Source organism: Zosterops lateralis, assembly GCF_965231275.1.
Source record: "Zosterops lateralis genome assembly, chromosome: 1".
NCBI classification, from domain to species: Eukaryota; Metazoa; Chordata; class Aves; order Passeriformes; family Zosteropidae; genus Zosterops; species Zosterops lateralis.
In genome coordinates this window covers 85,982,328-85,996,815 of record NC_139762.1, presented here as the reverse complement: position 1 = coordinate 85,996,815, position 14,488 = coordinate 85,982,328, and the positions used below count along the sequence as shown (strand labels likewise).

General features: G+C 38.0%; 1 protein-coding gene across 4 annotated transcripts in view; it reads right to left on the bottom strand.

Moving 5' to 3' along the window:
- The window catches only part of FHOD3 (formin homology 2 domain containing 3), a gene marked incomplete at its 5' end in the record, with an annotated part of 370,951 nt that overhangs the window by 65,111 nt on the left and 291,352 nt on the right, over nucleotides 1-14,488 (bottom strand). For 3 of the 4 annotated variants that reach the window (XM_083878098.1, XM_083878101.1, XM_083878100.1), the window contains 3 exons: nucleotides 4,949-5,163; nucleotides 9,505-9,555; nucleotides 12,822-12,956. In XM_083878098.1, the coding sequence (XP_083734224.1) occupies nucleotides 4,949-5,163; nucleotides 9,505-9,555; nucleotides 12,822-12,956 (401 nt within the window). The remainder of the gene's footprint in view (nucleotides 1-4,948; nucleotides 5,164-9,504; nucleotides 9,556-12,821; nucleotides 12,957-14,488) is intronic. The other variant, XM_083878099.1, reaches the window with a different exon arrangement.

Here is a 14,488-nt window from a genome sequence, read left to right as displayed (position 1 = left end):
ACTAAGTCTTGTGTTAGATGACTGAACTATAATGACCAATTCATACTTGTTTTGTTTCTCTGTTAACTATTTTTCATTACAATACTGCAGAAGAGTCTTTTGGACTTCTCATTGTCTTTGGATTACATAAAATACAATGAGAATTTCTTCAGGTACTACATGAACCTTTGAAGGAAAAAAACCAAAACCCACACTGTAATACTGGAATGCAATTCAAATGTTTCAGTCCTCTAGTGAGCAGGTAAGTAGATTTATCCTTTATTTATAAGCCAAAATAATGAAGACCACATTCTTCTTCATTGAGAGCACCTAGAAGTCTAATACTAGATATGGAAGCACCTCTGCCCATGCCTCGTTTCTCTAAATTTACCTTACCTATGACTGAATGACACTGCCTAGGAGAGAATCAAAATTACAGAAGGCTGTCAAGAGGTTGGCATACACTGCAAATCCCAATGATGTGTTTCTCACTGCAGCTGTCAGTGTGTAGGTATAGAATGAGAACATATTAAAGTCAAGCCAAGATTTGAATATGACTGAGATGGAAGCTTAGGAATTCTTCAGGAGTTCCTGGAACTAATGTGTGTTTTAGCAAGAAGGATTCTCAGCTTGCCACAGTTCAAAGCTCCATATGTACAAATGTCACTAATTCATCTATGAATAATCATAATTTCATATGAATTTTAGATATTTCTTTCTAAAAAACCACAAACAAACCAACTGTCATGCAATAACCAAGAAGGGCAACTCCAACAGCTCAGATGGAGAAAGAAGCTGATTAAAACATGGCCAGGACTCCTAACACTTATTGCAACTTTGTCATCATGGAGCTGCACTGAAGATTCAAAAGAAAAAAATCAGAAGAGATGTAAGAAATGTTTGAGAAAATTGGAATGTTCAAAAGAATTCCAGATACTCTTCTAACAAGAAATATTCCACACATACCAGAAATATGGAGCATTTTAGCAAAATCTAATACAATATCTAATCTAATAACAAAGAGGAAAGAGCAATATACTGGCATGGGCTGCTCTTTTGAGTTCAAGGAATAACAAAATCTAAGTACCAGAACAAAACAAGGATATTTGACAGCCTCTCTCTCTCTTTAGGGATAATATCAAACCATCCACTTACACCCCAAATCATTTGAAAATAGTGAGCTAAGTTCAGCAGCATTTCCCTTAAGAAGCAGTACAAAAATCAAATCTGCCAGGAAACACTGTCAAGAGAACAAAGCCAGCAAGGTAGACATGTGTCCATCACTTACAATTCTATGATGTAATCCATTGCAGTGATACTAGTGAGAACTTCTGAAGACGTTAAAAAACACAATTCTCAGTGAATGCTTGATAGTGGCCTATTTGAAATTAGCTCAAACTTTCAGGCCCACATCTACTTGGGTCCATTTTCATATTGGGCAAAACACTATTCCAAGTGGCAACCGTACAGGCAAGAGAAATAAATAACCAAACAGGCTCTATCCCCTGTCTTCAGACTTCTGCTGGTGGAGAGTGCAAAGACTCAGGAAAGCAAGCCTGGTCAAATCAAAAAGCATCAACAGCAAAGAATGTGTGCCTGAGATGTAAAGAAGCATGATACCTCTACAAGCTGATCCCTTCTGAAAAGTGAGCCTAAGAACTTACAATGCAATAGAGGAATATGGACATTTCCTTTAATACTCAACTATAAATCAACTTTGAAGTAGACACAAGATGCTGTATCCTGCTGATAAGAACTCAACCCTCCAGTTCTATAAGCCCTCAGAGAGAAGAAATATCCCTCTGGGCTCACATCTAATCTCCTGTCAGGCTAATTGATTAGCCAACCACATCCTCATCAATTTTCTCTGCCTTCCACTTGGAGGTGTGAGATACACATGTTGAGTGTCTCTTGTGGATGCATGTAAAGTCTGAAAACGTCTATGTCTGCCCAAGACCTCTTGGTTCAATTTTTTAGGCATTGCCTTAAGTCTTGGCTGTTATCTCCCTTCAGCTACTCCAGCATAGGATTCCTCTTCCTTTGAATTGTGCAGAGACTCCTTATCTCTCCCCACTCCCACTCCAATCTTTTCCTCCCATCCCCTGTGTTGGTAAGAACAAGTGCAGATTGAACTGGCTCTTTCTTTGTGCAGTCAGAAACAATCCTTTTTTGTCCTCCCACCCCAGTTCCTCCTCTGACTTTCTGTATCATGGTTCCTTTGGCTCTGCATCTGGGGCTGCATTGGCCTCACTGCATGCTCATGCTCTGGTGCTTCCCCATCTGCTGAGATGCTCATATCAGTCACGCAGCATTTGAACCATGCTCAACTACCACTATGTTCAGAAGGTCTTCTACTGTCCACAGTGTGCACTTGGGTTGGCCTGCTTATTTTCTCAAGTGCTAAAAAAGTTGCTTCTTTCAGAAAAGGGTTCACCTGAAATTCCTTTGTAGATTGATTTCAGGGATGTCTCACTTATCGTTACTCCTTCTTTACTGCATAGTTGCACTTAAAAATATTCTCCAATGAAATTACAAAAGAGTAAGTAGCTGCTCTGAAAAAAAAAAAAAAAGGGTTCCTTTTTGCAGTTATGGGACTGCCTTCATTTCCTCTGAATGCCATAATACAAGTTTTACAAGAGTAAGTCTTACAAAACTTGATTACTTCAGTAGAACCAATTGTTTTATATGAGAAAACACTTCAGCTCAGTAAGTCCAGATTTGTATATTGGGTAATGGTACTGACACATTTCACAGTGTGAGACAAAGTTCCACAGACAGAACCTGTTTCCTTCTTAATACCAGCAGAGACTGGATGGCCAAAGGATATTTCAGCACAAAAGGAATAAAACAAATCTGGCTTTAAAAAGCCCTTACTGTTTTGCTAGTAGATGAATGCTCTTTGCCTTTGACCTCAGGTTCTGAATTCTGCAGATGAATATCACACATCTGCTAACACCATTCTTGCAGAATCTTTAGAGCATCCTATGCACAGAACCAAGGAAATGTTTTCCTTCTGCAGTTTCATTCCTGCTCGGGAAGATGGTGAACCCCATGCTAAAAGCAACTGCTTGGGGTGCAAGTAATCTGAGTTCTGTCCATGGCTCTGTTTCAGCTTTTCTTACAACTGGCATGAGCAAGTTAATGCTTCATTTTCTCTACTTATAAAGTGGGATTCATAGCCCTTCCTAAAACCAGTAAAACTGCATTTTAATTCAATATGGAGCCTAAGGAAGTCAAGTAACACTATGGAGATTATGGCACAGTGTCTACGTTAAGCCTGCCCCTGTTGGCAGATATTCAATAATTTGGGCACTTCCAGATGGTGTGTCCTGCCCACATGCTCATGACTTCCTATGACCTTTTCAATACTTTTGGTAGGTCTGAAAAAGCAGTAATTCCCCATGCCCAGATCTCACAGCAGTATATAGATTTTATGCCTCTGTTCAGGTTCTGTCCTGCCCATCTGCCCCAGCTGCCCTTGGCAGCTACCCTGCCCCATCCATGTATTCTTTCCTTGTGGTCCATTTGCCAGGCTTCCAGGTGCTGCCCTCCAATACCTACTATACTGCCAGGAGTTTTAGTAGAGATGTCCTGTCTACCCACATATTGATAGCTTTGCCATATTCTGGCTGTCTGAGGCTGCCCTGTACACCTGCTCTAAATGTATTCTCCAAATGGTTTGTACTGCTCCATTTCATGCTGCAATTTTTTTTAATGCTTCCAGGAGAAGTATGTTAAAATAATCATCACAAGAGATACTTGCTCCCTACCCAGCTCTGAAATCCTAATGGCGGAAAAATCCAGCTTATTTGCTCTAAAAGCAATATAGCACTAAATAAAATGGGTGTTGGGATGTTTCTGACTATCAGTATTGGAGGAAAATATCTGTGGTTTCTAAATTCAAATGATTCCACTGAGAGTCTTAAGGTTCCAAACAAGAAAACTGGGGAACATAATTGGGAAAATATATAAAACTAAATAAAATAAACTTCACCTACTTAGTACGGTGAGGACAAACATATGCAGCATTCAATGTTTGTAACATTTTTCTTAAATTGCCTTGCTTTATAGCATGCTACCAGCCATAACACTCCATAAAACCAAGCAGTGCAAGTTACAAATGCATTAATCACCAATAGCATGTAGCAGGAAATCAAATAAAATAAAAATGAGTGATGGTGATAATTTGCCCTCGACATGCATTCTAGCTCCCAATGTTAATGCAACATCATGTGGTGCAAATATAAATCTGTATGGCATGTGTTGTTTTGAAGACTGAAGGAGAGGTACATGATGCAAGTGGCAGAATGACACACAAACACCCACAAAAAGCAATGCTCTGTACACCAGTAAATTATATGACACCAAACCAACCGTGCAAACACTAGTTATACTTTCCTTTTTACTAATTGTCTGTGGTCTCTTTTAAGTCCTTTATGACTTGTGCTACAATTTTAAGAGTTTTTCTTGGTATTAAAAATAATCAACACACTCCCCCTGCCTTCAATTCAAGACCTTTTCAGTTTGTCACATTCAGCCTGTGCTCCACTGGAAGGTTATTATAATCTTGGCATTCATCTGTTGCATTTCTTTCAGAGAATCCACATACGCAAAATCTGTTGGCAGGAATACTGTTGGTCTAGTATTCAGTAACTCCTCATATATAAGGAACATGACACTAAAATTAAGACCCTCTGTATTCTCTAGTTATTCCATTTGAAAAGCAACAGACAATGATAGTATAAATCATAGCAATAATTAGTGTATCCTATTATTGAAAAGATTACATGATATCCAAATCAATGCAAAAAAGTAGGCAATTTAGGAAGACAGGATGGAGCAATGTAGGACCCTTTACTTTGGCACCTCACAGATAATATTCTTGCACACATGCATCAAAAATCATCACTATCCCAAGAGAAACTGTGATAAACCCAGCATTGCTCCCCCTGCCCTCCTTTTAACTTACCTTCTGAGGGCTGAGGAGTTCCACATGGGATGGAAGGGGTCTTCAGCTCTTCCTGGGACTCTGTGGATGCTGGGCTGACACAATTGGGTACAGGTGAGGATGGAGCTGAAGGAGATCTCAGGTTCAAGGACAGCTCACTTCTGCCTCGGCTGACACTCCGACTCTTCAGCTCCTTCTCATACTCCTCTGCTGCCAACTTCTCCAAGTATTTGTATCTGAAAGTTAAATTCCACAGGGTTTCCGTAAAGAAAAAGAAGCCTGTGGCTGATGCTTGTTTATGGATGAAACACCTGCAGAGAATGAGCTGACTGCCTGACACGAGGGGTACAGCACTGAACTGCCTGCTTGCTCAATCTGTCAGAAAGTGCACACCAAAGCAGACTATTGCCTTGAAAAAATATTAAATTGCTCATTACAATATAAAAGCAAAAAAACAGCAGAGTTAAAGCTTTAGCTATAGTATTTTCTCTGCACAGTCCTTCTCCTTTTTGGAAGCATTTGTGTGTCCTCCTTTTCACCCTCCTCCTTCACCTCCTCCTCCTCTCAGCCCTCCCTCTCCTAAAACTAAAATGGGAGGGAAAAAAAACCAAGCAAAAAAACCGATCAAAAGAAGAAAAAAAACCCCTCCAAACCCAGAGCCCCTTAATACTGATGCAAATTGCCAAAATCTGAGACTTGCTATAAGGAGAACAAAAATGCAGGAGACAAAAACAGATCTTCCTGAAAAGAATACCAATAATAAACTGTTGGATTGACTAGCTAAAGATTCTGAACCTGCTTCTATTTGCTCTGAGAGCAATGCACTGGAATTCACTTTGTTCTCTCCAGAGCCTACAATGGAAAGTTTCTTTTTTTTATTCTGAAAAATTTCTCTGCCGGACTCAGACATCCAATAGCTTGTACCTGACGTCACATGTAGTTTATTCATCAAAATCACTTTAAAAGAACAAAGATACATCTGTTTTGCATTTTAGGCAGGCAGAACTCACTAACTGTTTATTAAGACCAGCTACCAATCATATTCTTCATAGTATGCTTTATACATTTCGACCAAAATAACTTTTAAATATGTGCCTGTTCCAGATGTCTGCTAATTTTATCCACCATTATTTGCTAAGGAATAAATTCATGAATACAGCTGGATCGGGCTTTAGACTGTTTGCCTTTTCCACAAGTGAGCTGTTAAACAGGTTAATCAAGACTACTGCTTATGTCCCTGAAACACTCTGGTCATTCCCTCTAACACACTGTTGTAAACACTTCATAACAGTGAACACCTCTCCTCCCCCTTCTGCATCACTGACAGCACAAATTAGTGTAAGAGGGTGCACTAAAAGCAGGCAGGGTAAAGAAGTCAGCCATATGTGGTAACAAACATGCTTAGTACATATGGTAGCCACACACGCATGCACATTTGCAAACATCCATATAGAGCACAGAAATGTGTCTTTGAAGAACAGTCCTTGTGTTTTCAGAGGCAATTTGCCTTATTGCAAACAGCAATAATGAAGAACAAACTCATTTTCTTTCATTCCTCCAGAGGTATGCACAGGCTTTGAACAAATTCTGCAAGAAAAAGAACCCCTACAGACTCTGGATGAAAATATAACAAGCTACATACTTGCATGGTTATAAAATAGGAACTGTTTACAGTTCTAACATGAAGCCAATTCTCGAGACTGAATCTTGCCTTTTCAATAGAGAGGAAAGCCTTTCTCTGGCATCAGCAGGATGTTTTGTTACAGCTCATGAAGCCACTCTTTCTTTGAACATTTGTCACTTACGTACGGTGCCTTCCGCCTCCTCACAAGCAGAGCAGGTGGGATTCCAGACTCATAAAGAGCCATTCAAATTGATCACTTGGCACAAACAGGTATAGCCCAGCTGGCTGCTGCCAAGGAGGTTTTGCAGTTTGCCAACAGACTACAACAAAGAGCTGGATGGATCCTTCCATAATGTGAGGAGCCACAATGTTTTATTGTCCTCAGGTTTTTTTCAGGTGCTTTAACGTTTTCTGTAGCTGTATTCTGCACCACCAACCAGCAAAGCAAAGACTATCATCAAGGAGCAACTTTTCAAAGTGTATCTGACTATTATACTGAAATAAAAAAGGGAACCAGAAGAGCAACTCCAATGGCAGCGCATCAGCAGAGCTAGTTATCAAATGGGAAGCTTAATAAATAGGTAAAACTGAGAAATAGAAAACATTCAAAAATCAGTTATTAATGCTTCACACTTGATAAATGACATCATTTAGGCTATTTTTTGTTTCTGGCAAATATCTTAATAATGAATGAATGCCAGCAGCACATACACAAAGTCACATACACCAAAATATGAAGGAGTTGAAAGGATGAGCTACCATACCTCCACTACAGGACTGACAAATTGCCCTTGTATATTCTGCCATATTCTTTCAAATCATGGAAACTTGCAGACATCTCAGCTATACTGACTCTTCTCTACAGACAATGAGCCAAAAGTCTATGGCTATCCATTTGGTATTCCTCATGAACATAACACTGGATTTATCATCTTCAGGTAGATGAAATTATCATTTTGAGTTCTCTAGGCATCTCAGTAATGCCCCAAGGGCAACTTAAAATGTTAATGTCAAGAAAGTCATGGGGGTGGAGAGCATTTGAACTGTACCTGACACCAGAGAGGGCTTGGGAACTCACCTTTCTCAGTTTTATTCTTTAATTACCACTAGAAAACACCCAACCAAGCAAAGGGAAAAGGCCTTAAATCATTGAACAGCAAGAACTGATATGGAGGAAACATACACATCAGATTTTAACTGGGATTTTGGGCATCTTGACTATAGCATTTTCTTAAAGTCTATGCACTCTCCTAAAACAAGTTAAGATGCAACTTCCTATAGGAAATAAAACTTCATTTGTGCTAAGGTGTTTGTAAAAAAATAGTTACAGAATGCCAGTGTAATGGACTACTGGTGCACAACTTCATTTGCAGAAGTTTTCTCCAATATTTATGTGCTGTCAAAGCAAACATGTCTTTCCTCTTTATGAGTAGGAACTTATAGTTTGACATGTCAGTTCAAAAGAGCCCTAAGAATAACAAAACATTACTAATGAACAGTGAAATAGTCTCAGATTGTGCAGTAGTGATGGTGAACACCTCTCCAGAAATATTCCAGTTGCCATTTTCCCTTACAACTAGAAAGTTCTGGAGAACTCCTAATTTGTTTCAAAACTTGAAAACAGATGAGCATGCTCACTGAAAAAAGGTTTTACTCAGCTCAAATCAGTGTATGATGCTTATGTGCTCAGATGCATTTCATTTCAGAAAATGCTTTAAATTATTTGTAATTGTTTTGACTGGAAGCACAATGGAAAGCACTCTACCTCTTAATCTTAGAGTTTTGTTTTGTCTTTTTTTTTTTTTTTTATATTAGCTAATTCAGCCTCAACAGATAAAACTTCAGTCTGCAGAAGAAAACCTGTCTTCTGTATAATGATTTTGTGAAAAAAAAAACAAAAAAACAAAAAAACAAAAACAAAAAAACAAACCCAAAACACAAAATCAACCAAAAATTTAAAAAAAAAAAAAAAACCAAAACCAAAAAACCCAAGTAAAAATAGCAACACAATGATTTCTGAGATGGCTGCTTTCTTATTTTGATAATGTAATTCCAATCCTTGACAATACAAAAGTATCTCCAGAGAGTAATCTCTAGAGGACTATAAAAGCAGAACTAAAGCACTCTGGATGATTTTTCATCTGTTTGTAGAGTAACTTGCATATTTTCCAGGTAAAAACAAGTACTCCCTCCAGGATGCAATTACTAGCAGAGGTAGAGATGAAGCTACTGAAAGGTAAAAGTCCTTAGTTGAGTATTCCTTGAAAAATATGCTTTCATAAGCACATACCTCCCAGCTTAGCCCAGAGTTTCTAAACTTTTTCACTGAATTAAAAAAAAAAAAAAGGAAAAATAAACCCCAAACCCCCATTCCCTTTAAATATGCTCTTTAAATAAAACTAAAACAATGCCCCAATGATAAACATTGTTAAGCTTTGTAATTTACTTGCTAATGTTTAAAGAGATTGGCAAAGAAAACTTGGCTCTGAAAGATTAAAATATGAGAGTGGGTCAGAACTGTTTCCATTAGCCCGTCACTGCAATTTTGCAATGCTTGTGACCCCAATTTCCTTTATCCTCAGTTGCCTTTTCTGACCCTCCAGAAAGCTTGGGACCTACGGGGTGAAAAAGACAAGCTTATTCAATTTATAACTCTACTAAATTTGGGCAAATTTGTGAGGCAATTGGGGTAAGCTTATTTCCCACACAAACAGATAAAAGAGCATCAATCATTCTTAAGCACTCTCACTGCTCTTCATTTATTGCTGTGCTTACAGCTGGACTTCATTCTGCTGTTTAACAACTTCTTTCTTATAGAAGTCTTTTGGAATAAGAGTGTTTTGTGCAAGCAGAGTTAAAAATGTAAACATACGACAGCTCCACAGTAAAGAATATAGGAAGTACAAACAACCAGAGGGAAGGATAGGGAAGGATGGATGCATGACATACAAACCTCTCTTCTCTTGCTTGTCTCAGTTCTTCTCTTTTGTCTAAATAATCACGGCTAGAAAGAGAATTACAGTAAATTGCAGCAGAAACCAGAAGAAAAAGGGAAGGATGGAAGTACAAGTACAGTAGGAAAAACCAAGAGTAGTACATACAAACTGATTGGAGACAACAAAGGCCGTTGTCAAAAAATGTTTTTGCAAAAATTGCTAGAAAGTGTACACTTATGCATGCATACACCACCAAATACGTAGTTTGGAACGTCATTAAAAGTAATTATAAAAACACTTGCAGAAACTGAAAAACTTGACGCATGTTATGAAATCTGCTATCTAAAATGAGATTCAATGAACTGCACTTATCCATAGCAAGCAGGTACATGAGTGGCTATTAAACTATCTCTCATTTGCTCCATCTCAGAATGGCCCAAGACAGTGACTGCATCCCCTGGCAGGATAGACCAAGGCAGTGAGCAAACCTATTGGCCTTCTTTCCAAGGAACCTTTCCTTAGTGAGTTTTAGTTGTCATGGCTGGAAACAGAACAGCAAACTGGCTTTACTGAGAAGAACAATTCTGCATTCCAATAAAGTGTGTGCAGCATCATTGGACAGATAACAAGCTTTCACTTCTTTATTTTTCACCTCGAGCTTTAGATACAAAACTCCTCTTTTTTTTCATGTCAGCTGCCACTCCCACAGCTCCTCAAATAACCCATATATTTATCTTTTGCCAAGTCAAGTTTGCTGGATGCTTGAATACTATGATTTCGGATAGGCCTGCCACATCCACAACCATGGATGCAAATTTAACTTGGAGCACAGCAGAACCCAGCAAATGTCCACCCTGTCTCAATATCACAGCAAGATGGTTCCTTACAATATATTTTTAATTTTTAGTGGAATCTGATAGACAAAACCTATGAGACCTTCACCATATCTGCTAGATTCTTTCACAGTGTAAGCTGTGAGTACCAGAAAGATTTTCAGAACTACTCCTTTTATTAATAACCCCTTTTTTCTCTTTATATTATGTCATTATATGAATTACTTATCATCTATTATACTAAGAGCTATCAAACATCTTCTTGCAAGTGCTCTTCCAAAGTCCTTTATCAGGGAACACCCATTACTGTTTCAGGCCATCTGCACAGGCTTTGAATTCTGAACTAGTTATACTTTTCAGTACTTTAAAAGTATTCCAGGAAATCTTCAGCAGGCAAATTTTAACATTACTCTTTTTCCTCTGACAACTTTCACTCTTCTCTACAATTGAAAAATAACCACTTTATTTTAGGACATATTGTTCAACATATGCAATGGGTACAACAGTCTTTCTACTGAGAAAACTGTTCATTCTGCAAAGCATTCCTTTTGCTAGCAATAGCTTATGAAGCTTTGTAGCTCCTCTCCTAATCCTCCAGCTCTCCTGTACTCCAGCTCTTTCACAACTAGTGATGCTCTCCTTTAAATTATCCTCAATTTGTCAATAATGGTGCCAGATCCTAGTGCAATGTTCTTGAGGCAGAGTTGGAAAGAATGAGATAACAAATGAGTCATGATGGTAAATCCAGTATGGCTCACGAGTTTAAAGACTGAATTGCAAGTGCTATTTTTAATCAAAAATACATCTTCAGAGACTGGGTTTCTAGCCAGACTGATGATATGATAATGAAATCCCAGGAACTCTTATGAAACTGTCCATGACTGCTTGCTGTGACTTTGTCCTCCTTCTGCCAGACTGTTTAATCAACTGTGGGATGCTGTCTGTTTGTGAAGTCTGGTAGCTTTGCTCAAACAAAAGTTATAACTTTTGGTTGATCACAAAACTCAAATCCAAAAGATGAAAACACTGGGCATTGAAAAATAATCTTAAATATGTAGCACAATCATGACATTTAGTTAATCAGTTTCTGACTCTGAAATAAAGAGATGAAAATGTGTATTTTGAATTTTTTTTCTGACTTTAAGAAACCTCTTTTAACGACAGAACAACTACTGTAGCCAGCCTATACTGAAATGTGCAGATCTGTTATTCAAACAGGTCAATCTGCCAAATGCCCTGTTTTCTTTTTCAGTCTGGGAGTTTCCTTTCTGAAAGATCATGTTGGCTGTCCATGGCAGCCTGCTGCAGCCTGATGATACCACTTAGAGGGAGAGTTTTTGGAAGAGGTTGGAAGACTGCAACCTTATTGTTTCTGTTTCAGGAGAACTTGGGCAGCTGTTGGCTGCCAAAGATCCTATTATGGTACTCTTCCACCTTCCCTCTGCCTCTCATTTCTGTCTAAACTAGTTATCTTCTGGAGCCAGAAGAATATCAATCAACCACTTGTAACTTACTCCTCTTTCAAAATTCACAGAATCACAGCCTGTTTCCACTTCTTACTAAAGGGATGATTACAGTGAAAACAACCCTGCATACTAATAAACAAGCTAACATGAAACCCTTTACCATCTTTTCCATAACTACCAATTCTAAGGCTACAAAACATTTATATCACCATTCTTTAAGTTATTACATTATGTCTTTTGACTACTAAAAATAGGCTTGCTTTTCACTCCTGTCTATGAGGAAACAAATTGATTTCTTAGTGTACACTCTTCAGACTGAAGGCAAACAATTTCAGGTATAGATTCCATATCTATCTTTGGCCCACTGCAGTCTTTGTTACTGTCTCTGCTGGAATTTCTAGGCATGGACCGAAGAGGTGGAGGGGGCTGGTCTCTTACTGTCCTCAGGCAGCACACCCTGGAATCCCAGATCACACATCATTTTCATGTGAAAATTTTGCATGTGAAAATGCAAAGTCCTGCATTGACCATATTTGTCTAGCCAAGGTTTCAACAGTAATTTTGGTCATTATTTTCTGTCTCTTCCTCTCCAGGAGGAAGAGACACATGTTCAGAAATGCAGGAAAAAGGAGTTAAAAACCACTACTCTACAGCAAGACATTTTTACTTTGCATAACTTTAAAGGAAAAAGATGTTTCAGTGCTGTCCCTTCCTCCCTTCTTGATACATTTGTCCCACTGTTTCACCTTCAACTCCTATGCCTCACTGAGATTATAATTTGGTGAGTATATTGGCTAACAAAACTGAGCCTCTGTACACAATCAGATGGTATAATTGACTGCCTTTAAAAAAAATAGCTTTTTTATTAAATGCCAAAATTCATGATGTGTTTAATCTATCAGTTTTTAAGATAATTAGATCAAGAAAAGTATCTAAAGAGACAAACTATTCATCAATTCAATTGTTTTGCAGTTGAATGTCTCAATGACATATCACACATTAAAGCAAGAAACTGAGAGCAAATTTGGGTCCTACTTGAACTTGTTCCTTTCTTCACGTTCTATCCTTTGCAACCTTTCTTCTCTCTCCTGACGCCGTCTTTCTCTTTCTGCTGCCAAGGACTCCTGGTGCTGCCGAAAAGATGATGTAAGGAGACCACCCAAAGCTGGCCTGCAGAAAAGGAAGATCAGATTTCTCAGTGTCACTTTTATTGATTATACTGGCAAAAAATGAGTAGCAATCATTCAGCAAGTAACATAATCCCAACTAACAGAATGACATGGCAATATTTATGCATGGATCTTTCAAAGCATTGGCTAAGTGTCTTCTTGCTAAATTGATTATAGATTCTGTGATGAGCTGAAGAAAAACAATAAGGGTAGGCTTCCTAAATATCCAAATTTCTGAAGCACAAATAAAGTATGTGCAAAAATTCAGTCTATTTCAACGGCAATACTGCCTAAATATTATTTTAACTTTATAATCCTGTTAATAGAAAACCTGAATTCCATTAAGGGTTTTTGAAGTTTTAAAGAAAAGAATTGTTACGCGATGATGTTAAAACCGGATGTGTCACAAACACTTGAGAACCCTCTATACAGAAAAAAAAAAGGAAAGGAAAATGTCAGAAGTGCCCTAAAAAATTCAAACGCTCTTTTAAGTATCAGGCATATTTTTCCTTTATACATTAATAAATTTGATTACCATGATTTCCCTGCTGCATGTAAGAGCACGGTGAATCTTATTTTAGAACATATCAGCAAAACACAAAGGGAGCCTTCTCAAATCATTCTTGAAAACTATCAGAAATGATGGCTTCTACAGTAACTACTTTTCAAAAATATAAAGCTATATTTACATTCACATTCACTTATAATTTGGTGTTGACATAGATTTTTTTATTGGCTTTATTGTAAGTAGTATTTTGTCTGAGAGAGTTGGTCCTCTTACAAAGCCATTCCCCAACATGGTGGTATTGGTACCACCAACTTTTCACATGGCAACAGAGTGACCTCAGAGTAAAAGTGTCTTTCTTTCTGTCTCTAAGACAGGAAAAAAATCTGTGTCATACAGGGTACTTTGTACTGATGCACACTGATTGAATTAGACTGATAAAATCAAAAAGACATAACTCATGTAGAGCGGTTTCTGTGCATTGTTGTAACATGAGTTTTGCAATGAAAGGATTAATGAGAGAAATAGATACTGCCTTTTGTGTAAAAAGAAACTAAACCCTCCCTGCCTAGAGGAAGGCTCCTTAACCAGTAATGCAAACCTGAATAAATTTTCCCTATTTTTAAGAACTCAGACCCTTTCCCTTATTTATTTACTTGCCTATGGCTGCAGTGTAGGCATTTAGCATAATGGCACCAGTTCACTAGTGAAAATAGATGCAAAAGAAGACAAAAATATTAATGCAAACCTATCTTCCCCAAGTGTCTATGTCTGTACAAGCAGGAACACCACAAAACATAGCCACTTCAGCCCCACTGGCAGCAGGGTAGCATGAATATAATGTCAATAATTTGGATAAATTGAATTTCAATATGTCATATCCCACCCGCATAAACATTACATAAGATGGTATAAAACTTGATATTCTGCAAGAGTCCATGTTGGCACTTCTCCAAAGCTACAATATCAATGCTGGATCACACTCAAAACCATAAAAATCTCTAATATGCTTCAGCACTAAGAAAAAG